Raw genomic sequence first — 12,358 nt, 5'->3', positions numbered from 1 at the left:
AGGCAGCGGGGGAAAGAGCGGAAGAAACCCAGAGGAGGAGGAGGTTTCGCGCGCGAGCTTGTGGGACGCTGCTGCGGAGGGGGAAGGGCGGAATGGGAAGAGAAGAAGGGCGAACGAAAACGAACGCGAGCTTGTGGGTTTCGATTACGAGGGGTGGGAAGGGCGCAAGAGTCGAGGGGCGATTCGAGCGGCAGCGCGAAAGAGAAGGGAACAGAAAAACGAAACGGAGCAACCCCGATCAAAATTCGGCAAAGTCCCGATCGCGGCAGTCGAAATTTTTCTAAGTCCCGGGAAGCACGCGTTCCGCTGACGGTGCAGTGCAAGTGCGGCTAAGTGTTAGAAAAGTTACCAAATATAGATACAAAGTGATTGTGATACTCTAGGTGTTGACTGCAATCTGCAAGGTAAGTTAAAACAACATTACGTTGCCCCGTAAGTGATCTAATATTCTGATGTTTTCTTTCGCTCCGACATGTGCCCGAGCATTGTGCATCGATGGAAGAAACCGCGCCAACGATCGGTGTACGCGGTGCAGTCTACAGCGATCATCAGCGCGAACAGGAAAGTTCTTGTATGCAGCCCGGATCACGCCGCCACAGCGACGCCAGCACAGCGACGCCACCAAACCAACGTAGACGACGCCACCAACACCAACAGCACGAACGGCGAACATCACATCATGACGACGTCACACCATGACGACGTCATCACCAAAGTGTTATGGCGTCACGGGGTGGGTTCAAAACAATTAGGAAAAATAAACGCCACCGCCATTGCGCGATGGCTTACGGACCAATCAAAGCGTACTTCATTTTGGGTAGGGAAAGAATATAGGACAGAAAGAAAGGGGACTAGAGGAGAGAGCGAGAGAAAGGGTCACGTTTGATTGGTTGAAATCGAGACGATTTTGTTCCGGCCCTAGTGGACGAAATCGGGCCGCCAACATATTTGCCAAATGTATGTATCGTTCCGTTGGCGGCTGGATCTCGGATCGATTTTTCTATAGTGAGAAGTCTTCTCACTGCTATGTGGGTGCGTACTGGGTAGTGAAAAGATCTTCTCACTGCTATCTGAGAGGGGTCTACTCGTAGCTTACTGGGTGCTATATGGGTAGTAAATTCTGCCGCTTGACAGAGATGCAGCATGCTGCACACGTAGGCGCGAGCGAGACAATTTTTTTTGCCTTTTCTGCCTCCTCGAATCGAGAGAGGCGAGCGCGCGAGAGCTATGCGTGCGAGAGCGAAACGCAGCGCCAGAGAGAAACGCGCTGTGGAGAAATCAAAGAGCGAATCGCGCGGGCAACTTTGATTTTCTGCACCGTGCATGCAATGGGGAATGGAAAAATGCACCAATTTGCTGCCCGAAAATGGATTTAAAAAGCTATTTTACTCATAGACACGAAATGCACAATATGAGATTGGAAAATATAACTCAAGTTAAACCAATCATGCGCTGTTTTCCACCTCGAAACGAAGCTAGACTCGACTCTACGGACGCTGATGTGCTGGTTTTCAATCTCTGCAATGATTGAATGTGTTCTGGCAAGTGCAATAAACTGTGTCCTAATAAGTCATCCACGCTTGCGTTCCGGGACATCGTAGCATATGATCGCTATGTTAAGCCGCTAACGGTTGCCGATGCAAAATGGGACAGGCAAACATTCACTGGCCCGCTGCATGCGCTAGAATGAATCCGCGGTCTTTAGCCACCAGCCCCCACTCTTTAGAATGATCAGAATAAGATCGCTCCTTGTAACACATCGTGCCAGATTTTGTCATACCGAAACACAGGCTATGCAACCTGGGCTGTAGAGAGGAAAGTGGCCGGTTTAATTTCCTTGATGGAGCTGAAATCACACCTGGACCTAGACATAGCAGGACATGGCCTGGAAATTATGGACCTGGACATGGTAGAAGCTGTTCTTGCTTGAGATCGTCCTTGGCAATCGAAGAACAGCCTACAGGCTGATGATCAAGCGCTGATCGATCGCGTCTACCCAGGCAGCGGTCAGTCAGACAATGGCCTGAAGAGTCACCGTAAAAAAGGATGTCCTTATTCGCTATCAATGGATCCAATAGCCGGCGGAATGAACTTTGGCCAGCTGAACGGAGCGGGCATTCGCTGCAGCAGGACAGCAGTCTGACTGTTGGTTCGGTCTGCAGTAGCAGCATCAACAATCCACTGCACCGTAAGCAGGCGGTCGCAGCACCATCGCGACACTTTACCGCAATGGGTCGGGTCTATTGACGAATATGTCCGGTTCGATTGACGGTGATACGACGGTACTTTCATTTGATAAAATTGTCATAAACTGTAGTCCGCAAGTTACATGTGAATAAACGAGATATAGTATCAGTAGTATTCGGAATGAAATAACTAAACATTCTAAAACCAAATGTTTTTAAACATATCCTTAAGCTTATATATTCTTTTTTATTTGATATTCTCAAAGAAATTCAGAATTATTCCAAACGATCGTATTATGACAAATATGCAGGGTGGTAGAAAAATATCTTACTCAAAGTTTGATAGCAGATTTCTGAGTAGGCAAATCATCTAACTTGATGGAAAATAAGTCTATATTAGTTAGCGGAAAGTTGTTTTGATCTGTTTCCACTCATACTCGCTGGATTTATTCCATTTCTGTGCACTCATGAGCTGATTTATAAGCATTTTTAAACAAAACCTATTACTTCACGTTTTGTGGTTGTATTGTTGAGGTGTGGCTCTCACTCACTTCTGTCCACTCCATTTTATCGGATTAGATACGTGAATAAATGTTATTGTATAGCCGGAATATCTGTTTTGTCTACTTATCTCAAGCAGCTTTGCATTAAACGGTATACTTTGTTGCAGGGACTACTCGTTGCCAGATGCAGTGATTATGTCAGCATTATTATCGCTCTAACATAAAGTTCATAAATCTTGAATCATAGATAAAAAGGAACAACATGTTTTTTCTTTACAAATGTACAAATATCGTTACATACATAGCATATCCAAAATAGAGCTAAAATGGAAAACGATGTTACTAAAATCAACCGTGGAAAAGACGTTTTGTTGATAAGCTAAATTAAGCCAAAGATGCAGACTTCATAAAACGTAAGATGCATGATAAAAGCAATAAAAACGTATGATTTGCAAACTACTTGGCCATGCATAAACCGATATCTAAATTCACAAACATATTTCATCAGCAATGAATTTAATTTTATTTTGCTATCATCGCCATTCAGAGAATCCATTCGTTCCTGCGATTTGTCAAACGATTCGTGTTTGGTGTTCATAACGGTTCGGTTTTGCTATTTTATTTGTTTTGTTGGTTTGCTTCATTTCTTTATGGTTTGTTCATAGTTTTGACTCAATAGTTCACAAACATATGTTTTACTGAATGGTATATGAAAAAGATAGAAGTAAGCAGGTAAACGAATCGAATTATCCCTTTACTTCAAAAACCTCTAATGTATTCGTAAGTTCAAGATTTTGTTTCATCTGCGTGGTATTCATCTTATCTCAGCTATTGCATCTTTTTCTGCTAAATCAGAATATTGCCATCCAATTCAAATTTGAAGAATGGTATCTCACTCCAAAAAAGCAATGCTGTTACTGATTTAATACTTTCATTTCGCTATTGCTACTATTCAAAGATTGTTTCCTTTTTCACAGTGATTATTTTGCTGATGAATTATCAAAGTTTCAGGTATTTTATTTAAATGACGAGCGTTTTACGTTTGTCAAAAGAAGATAAATCATTTTTTTTCAAGTATACGTACAAGAATCAATAACAGATAAACTGAAGGCTTTGCAAATTTAATGTCATGAAATGTTGAATCAATGAAACATTACATACAAATTAATGTTTTTACTATCGACGCTTCTTACTCTGTTCCTGGGGCAGTAAGTGTATTCTATTTCAACAAAAAAAAACAGGTTAATATTTTCTTCCATTTATTTTTGAAACTTCTTTTTCTTTGCGAAGGGAGGCAGGCAGAATTAGTACACACAACTAACAATGTTTAATAAGAAACGCAATAATTTCACAGAAATTACTTCTCATCCATCACGCCCGATTGTAACGACATGACCGTTGAATCGGCAAGTGGCTGAGTTTGACGCATGATTGACCTAAAATATAGTTAGGAAATTTTTAAGTGTATATATTAGAATATATATAAATATGTATGCACTTTTCATGCATACACTTACATATATCTATATACACAGATTTCTTGTACTCGTATGTAGTATAATGTATATCTCTATATAAATTGCTTTGCTTGTCTTATGTTCTTGGTTTTCTGTTATTTTATTCTGCTTCCAGCCTCGACATGGCCGAGGAAGTCTAAGGAAGATAACTAGCGATGAGGTTGCACTTGTTTTAGTGTGTAAGTGCATGCATGATGCAGTTTCGTGTGTGCTGCTATTTCTTTTCCCTATGTTACATTTTTCATGGGTGCTTGTCACATTAAATTATAACTTTACTATCAAATCAATATCACGCCAAAAATGTTATACTATTGTGCTTTCTAAACACAACACAATTCACTGATTCAAAACTGATTTCTGATTTCACCTGTATCATTAAAAATGGCAAATATTTTTTACTTCATGTTGGATTTTTCTTCATTTTTGATTTTTTATTTAATTCAAGATTGTTGCTAACCATGATAGAGTGGTTATAAAAGGCAGGTCAGTACACGATTAAAAAGTCAGGTAAAAAGGAAAAAAAGTTGCGTAAATAAAGTAATCAAAATTAATTTATCTAAAACAAGGACGTTGTATAAAATCATGAATTTTGTGTTTGCAAAGCTGATGAAGCTGAAGTTTGTAAAGTAGTGATTTTATATGCTATATCACCTTTCTCCTTGTTTCCATTTTCATGTTTCGCATACACTCATGGGAATACATTGCTTATAATATTGATGAATTTACAATTGGTACGACAAATCATAGCAAAATGCACATCAGTATAGAGTTAGCTTTACGCGTAAGCATAGTACCGAAGATTAAAGAATGGAAGAAATTTCGATTATTGGTTGAAAGCGCTTGGATAATCTTTTCAGATACACATATTCCAAGAGATTGAAATTTAATCAGAAGGAGTTATATATCTTCGAACTTTCTTGAGAATTAGCGTTTCTGTTAAGCGTTTGTCTACTATAACAGGGATATTCCTTTTCACAATCTTCTCTCAATAACTCGATTCCTAGCGGTCCCACCACCGATCGAGTTATGTTTTTAAACATTGTATTTATGTTTATGATCTGCTTGTCCATCTGACTGATCCTGTCATTAATTATTTATTATAATGTGTTCAAACTTACTGTTAACGCATAGAACACACTCTCGAGATACGATACAGCTGAATAATGCAGTTGGCGGATTGTTGAATCGTCAGTCGTTTTGTTCGCTGCAACAATTTCCTTCTTCAATAAAACTGTTACTGGAGGATAAGAATTCAGGCATTTCATGGGCAGTTATTATTTTACACTTCGTTATTGGTTTGCAAATGTATACTGTTTGTATGCTTGAGTTATGCTGCTGTTCTATCTCATTCCATTTCCCGTACGTCTTCTTTATGCTATCGCTTACGCTATTAAGGATTTATATTTCGCAAGCTTACGCAATTGAACACGAAAATGATAGAAACAAAAAGAAAGACAGTGCAGCGACACGACAAAGTCTTAAATTCGAAACAAGCTTTTATCCTACATCCTTTATCACTGCTACTTTGTCTTTCTCAATCTCCTTTTCTATTCTTATTCTTATATACTTTGCCTTTACTTTATTTTAAGTTGCCTTTGACCGATCTAATCCGGTTTTCTCACTTACCGGTTCATAACTAGCGGATGTTGTGTTGAATGTAGTTCAATTACTAATTATAACATTTGTGTAGAAGATACTCATTAGAATCTTGTATTCCTCGTTTGTGTGTCGTCAGGAACTGCACACGTTTTAATTATTTGCGTTGGTCATATCTAGCGCACCTTTCTCACACCAAGCTACATTTCTTACTTAGTTTCTTACAAGAGTAAGAAACTTCATAGTTAGAAAAAGTGATCTAATATTTTTCGATAACTTACACATTGTTCATTCTTCATATCGGGAAGGGTACTTTCATATATTGAATCTGAGGCATACCCTAACTATGAAATGCATTATTGACGCGAGGAGAAAATTAACGATTAAACCATCCCTGAAGGAAACATATGTATTCTCTGTATGATTTTCACAGGAAGATCATAAAAACATCAGTCATTTTAGACACATATAATTTTCATATACAGCCAAGAATTCACTAAGTTGTAGACTGATTTGTGCATTTCATGGTAAAAATGAACGAAAAAAAAAAATAAAAATTGCAAACAAAAATTAAAACCTTCTAGGTATTGTTTAAAGTTAGCCGTTTGCTAATTTTTCTTACAAACCAAACAAAGGGGACGAAAAACGTTTTGTTTTTTTTTAAGTATTACATAAATTTTTGCTAAAGTGGTTGGTTTAAAGAATAATTCATTTTGAAACATGGTTTATAATTAGACCTTTTGCTTTTTCATTATCTAGACAAATTGTTCCATTTTATCGATTTTACAGTTATAACTCAATGTGACATATTGAATTAGAACATTCAATTCAACATAATACTTTTTAAGAGTACTTTCATTACACTGTACGGAATTTTGACCCACTCAGAACCAAATAAAAAGGTAGCCCTCGCTTGGCGCTTGTCAGCATAATTATCCTTATCCTTAAGAAAACGAATTATATTCGCGAGTTCATTTTTCGATGAACCGTACCACTAGAGTTGGCTAAAACTCTTCATGTAATGCCATTCGAATTGAACAGAGACTATTCTAGCTGAAAAAAAATGATATGAACTGATAAAAATTGAACCATCACCAAAAAGTATGAATTCAATGCATTGGGGGTTATGAATGCACGTAAGATATTCCGAAAGGAATCTTTCAGTAGTTTTATTTGGAAATATTTTCTCAGGATAAATGAATTCATACAAGTTTATTATTTTAGTTCTGTCAGCCCCTTTTCTATTGAATCAATGAAAATGTACTGGCATTATCAGAACCGAAATATGAGGTCTGAGTTCATATAAGAAAAGAGGCCCCCGAGAATCCCCCATAGCGTGTTTGTCGATTCACTTAGAAACTCACTTTAGGATCTGCCTGGGGAACTATTTTTAAGATCTAATATGCAAGAGCAAGAGTTTAACTAAACTTGAACCAGTTGTGAGATTAACTAGTCTTTCCTTCTTTCTTGCTTTTTATGGATTGATGTTTGTTTTGTCGATTTTTGATATTTCTACATACGTATTTTTACACAAAATGTTGCAAACCTAAAATAGAAAGAGATATTTATCTTTTCAATCGCACAAGCTACATAGATCAACCCGATTCAGTTTTTGAACAGTCTTAATGATCAACCGCGATTCATTGACTTTCAACATATTGCGAGTACCATTGGATTGCATGTACTCTTAAAAAATATAATGTTTATCTTAGAGTATGGACTATTTCCACACCCACAGTTTTTAAATGTTATCAAATACAAATCAAATTCTGTTATGATGCATCAACGTTGAAATTAATCTTATATCTTACTATCAACTCTCAACTCTACTTTGCTCGGCGCGATTTAGCGATTGTTTTACATTGTAATAATAGAAATGCCACATTTAGCATTAGGTCTACACAATATACCCCATAAGCATTAGTGCTCCTTCCTATCCTTCTATCCTTCCTTACATACACCAGACCGTATAAATTGATCTCGTGCATTGTCTCATTTTTATTTTGTGTGCGACAACATACAAGATGTGCATGCATTATGCCCATTTTGTCGTTGATAAAATGTATGGCGACGAAAACAATCTCATCATAGATATATTAAACAAATCTATGGATGCCAGCCAAAAATGTTTTTGTGACCACCCAGCTCCGTGCGTTTAATAGGATACACACGAATAGTGATCGTTTTTCGCAAACTTCCACACAATATGGTGGGGCAAAGTCATGTGAAGTTCACAAAATAGAAGACATAATTAGGAATCGATTTATTAATGGTTCAATTACCGACTGGATGGATTGTGAGAGTGCCGAGTAGTGCACACACGTGAATGGTACATAGATTCAAACCTGAACAAATGTTGAATCAAATGGATGGAAAACGTAAAAAAAACTGTAACTTATAATTAATCTTTAATCATATTTAATCAAATAATTAACAACATAATATTTAAAGGTCTGATCATCAAGATATCATTTCCAAAGCTAATATTATCGGCAAAGGAAGTTATTAGAAGCACCCTTCATTGCTTTCTGGTTAACAACATTTAACAGCAACATTATAGCAGTTACCAATGCTGATAAACGCCATCTTTTCACGACCAAGACGAATTCCTGGAGGTAATATACTGCTAAAATTTCTTCCTGTGAGACTGGAGATGTGTTGAATACAATCAAACGCGTTGCCGTCAAGAGATCGATGCTGAATCTAGAGAGTCATTCAGTGTAGCTCGTATCGGCGGAGGCCATAAGAGTAGTAGATGTTGCTGAGGATGTTGACAAGATTGAGCAGTTAGGTTCAGCCAAACTTATATCATCATTCCGGATTTTATTTTTGATGCAGTTGTCGTAGTCGTAGCAATTGTTCTTGTTGATACTACAGGTATTGTTACGAATGTTAAGGGCTGATCAGGTGTTTTGTTTCACCACTATAACACCCGGCCGGCATTGCTGTTGTTGCTGCAAAATTTGGGCGGCTGTTGTCTGCGAAAGATGTATTTTTTGCTGTGCAGGTAGCGAAATAGGGGCATTACTAGCAGCATTACCAACTTTTGATGTAGTTGCAGATCCCTGACAACTGTTACCAGCGATTGAGTTAGTGGCCGAGGCCGTAACCGCTACGGAATTAGACGAACTGGAGGAAGAAGCCACTGCTACGATAGTAGTGTTGCTAGAATTGAGGATGTTATTGGAACCATTTGGTGCAGTCGCTATTGTTGTGGATGCAGTATTGGAGGACGTAAGCACGCTGTTACTGTTACTATTTGCCGCTGTTGTTCTGAATTTCAGGTACGGTTCTAGTTGATTTTGACGGTGTTCGCGATCTAGTTTCGGTTGTAACATTGTTTGTTGTTGCTGTTTGCTATTGGTGGTTAGTGCGAGTGGAACTTCTTGCATTGGTCGATGTTGTAGCGACTGTTGGGGTATGGGTGGTGATGCTGTGGATACGACCGTAGGCAGAGGTTGAGGTTGGGATGGTTGAACCGTCTGAGAATGTGTATGTTGCTGTTGCGCAGGTGCAACAGCATCGAAAGCATCGCCCTCAAGATGACGAATAGCTTCGACGATCGTTTCAAGATTGTGTCGGCAGGTATTAAGCCGTGCTGGTGGTTGTTGTATAGATGTCAATTTTGTTCCCGCTCCAACCAAATGACCCCCAGCGGTCGAGACCATCATGTGTTCTTCGTTCACTACGATTGACGAAGGAGAATTGATCCGCTCGACTTCCACTTTTGGTTCGGCCTTGATTGCCGCCTCGAGAATCGAAGGATAACGATGCTTTTTAGGAGGCAATGTCACAACGGTTTCAATCGTAGGCGATCGTGACCGGGATCGCTTAATAAACACCTTTTCCTCCTTCATTGGAATCAGTATTTGTTTACAAGTGACATCTTCTGAGCGATCTGTGTTCCCACCACAAACTACTATCTGGCGCTTTAAGCCCGTACTACTCGACTCGAGAGAAAGCACCTGAGTACCGCTGGCCTCCAATTCTGATATCGGTACTGATACTGTTCGAGGTGTTTTATTACCACCACCACCTGTTTGAGCCTTATGGATGATAGAAATATTTGCATCTTCAGATGTACCCGTTGCTGATTGTGGCTCCTTAGATAGGGTGCTGTCAGAGCTCTCCTGGTATTGTATATGGTTAGGGTACAGTTGTCGTTCCAGTGTTCTTAACTTGTCCTCCACTATCGTTTTCTGTCGCCGTTCAACATCTAGTTGATGCTTCAATTCAAGAAAATCCTTAACTGAGAAATTTACTGTCGTACTCAAGCGACCATTGTTTGTGGAGTTGGTTGTAGTATGAATGTTTGTAGATGCCACAGCTGTCGTAGATGTTGGAGTACTGCCATGCTGAGCCGTACCAGCTCCGTTACTTCGAAGCGAAATTGGCTCAGGTGACATTGAGCCGAGTCCTTCGTCCGAAGAGTCCGATACCGGGATGCTGTCCATCGCTCGCTTCTTAGAAACGGTCGCAACCAAGGGATTACCGATAGCAGTAGTGGCAACGCCAGTAACGACGTTAGATAGTCCAGTTTCGTTAACAGGAACTATAGTTGAATTAGAGACAGTACTTTTCATCGATATTGGAGGTGCCCCTCCTTCAGGCGAACCATTGTGATCTTGTTGGTCGAGCAATCGTTTCAATTGGCAATTTTGTGACAGGAGACGAGTTTTTTCTTGTTCCAGAGAATAGATATATTCCGCTGTTTGTTGTAGAATTGCTGCCTGAAAAAAAAAACCATTAAATATTCAATATATTAATAAACGTCACAAACCTAAAAATATGTGTACTGATTAACAATAATTTTATATACATAATTGAACACAACAAACCGTTGTTTCAGATGGTCAATATATCCTTTAATTTTAATACATCAGAATTTACGTAAGATGCTTATGTAAGATATATCTCCATAATTTCTAATTATCATCATATAGACGATACAATGGCCCATTAATCATACTAGGGATTTATAAAGTTCATTTCAGCATGGCCCAGTTAGTAGGGCTTCGATAGTTCATTTCTTCGCATTTACTTTTTACATTTTTTGTGAGTGTTTTGATTTGCTAGGTAGCCCCGTCGAGTTTTTATAAAAAATGTTGATCCTTTTTTATGATAATTTGAAAACCTCGTTTTTTGAGGCAACATCGAAAAGAGCATCACTTTTCCAACTTCCAAAATCTGCCAAAAATCGGAAAATGGGAAATTCAATCAAAAACTCGACGGGGCTACCTGTATAAACTTATAATCTAACAAAATAATATTCACTTGTATATTTCTGATGACCCGGCACGTGGCCACGATGGGCACCGCAAAAAGATCATTATTGCAGACATGCCTTTCTAGATTGGACACCATGAACGTATTTTTAAATAAATCTTCTCCAAAATAGAACCAAATATTCTTGAAAAAATATAGTTGAATGGTTTGTTCATTAAAAATCGTCTAAAATAAGCCTTTTTTTGACCCGAATTAACCAAAGCCCCCCTAAGGATTATTTCGGATCAAAAAAAGCTCATTTTTGCCGATTTTCAGTGGAGAAACCATTCAACTATATTTTTTCAAGTGTATATTATATTAAACTACAACATTTCAAGAATATTTGATTCTATTTTGGGGAAGATTTGATCAAAACTACGTTCATGCTGTCCAATCTAGAAAGGCAAGTTTGCAAAAATGTACTTTTTGCGGTGCCCATCGTAGCCACGTGCCGGGCCATCAGAAATATACAAATGAATATTCTTCTGTTAGATTATAAGTTTATCCAGGTAGCCCTGTCGTGTTTTTGTTAAATTTCAAATTGTTCGAGTCTGGCAGATTTATGAAGTTGAAAAAGTGGTGTTTTTTAAGTTTTCTCAAACAACAAGCTTTACATAACTAAAAAAATTATTTTAAAAAAAGTATCAACAATTTTTACAAAAACTCGACGGGGCTACCTGGCAAATAGTGTACAGATTATGTGTTCAAAATTTCAAATCGATTGGTCCAGTAGTTTTTATGCTAGGATGGGCACCGACTTTGAAAACGTAGGTTTTGGGAAACGTGTTCAAAGTCGCGAGATGCTTTGAGCCTTGTATGAAAGGTGGGTTTTCAAAAATCAATATCTTTGTCAGTTTTGCTTCGACTGATCTCAAAATTTTCACTGTACTTTTGAAAGGATAAACACTAATAAAAAAATGTAAAAAGTAAATGCGAAAAAATAAAATAAAATAAAGAAGTCCCTCCCCCCTTAAGAGCATCTATTATTTACAATACTCCTATACTATGATATAATAATCAAAATGTCCAAACAATTGCCCAACTGTGACTGGACTTTACTGAGCAGTTCAATCAACTGTTGAGTCGGAAGACGCAATTAGCCAGAATGACAAACAATAATCAAACAATATGTTTTCTTCTTTACTTCGCATTTCTACAAATAAATTTCATTAATACAGACGGCAACACAGATTGTCAAGATTTGTTTGCAAATAAAGTAGCTGTTAACAAAATAATTCTGCAAATCATTTTTGTTTAATCGGTCGAAAATACGAAGGTTGGCAGCTTGCAC

The 12,358-nt window shown here is 38.2% G+C and overlaps 1 protein-coding gene across 1 annotated transcript in view; it reads right to left on the bottom strand.

The window, feature by feature from the left end:
* Positions 1-2,421: 2,421 nt before the first annotated feature.
* The window catches only part of LOC125952017 (uncharacterized), a 34,607-nt gene continuing 24,670 nt past the window's right edge, over positions 2,422-12,358 (bottom strand). The window contains exon 3 of the mRNA XM_049681224.1: positions 2,422-10,532. Within this exon, the coding sequence (XP_049537181.1) occupies positions 8,706-10,532 (1,827 nt within the window). The 3' untranslated portion in view covers positions 2,422-8,705. The remainder of the gene's footprint in view (positions 10,533-12,358) is intronic.

The sequence above is a fragment of the Anopheles darlingi genome, chromosome 2 (assembly GCF_943734745.1).
Source record: "Anopheles darlingi chromosome 2, idAnoDarlMG_H_01, whole genome shotgun sequence".
Taxonomy (NCBI): domain Eukaryota; kingdom Metazoa; phylum Arthropoda; class Insecta; order Diptera; family Culicidae; genus Anopheles; species Anopheles darlingi.
The sequence above is the reverse complement of the archived record's forward strand: the minus strand, read 5'-3'. Positions and strand labels throughout refer to the sequence as shown.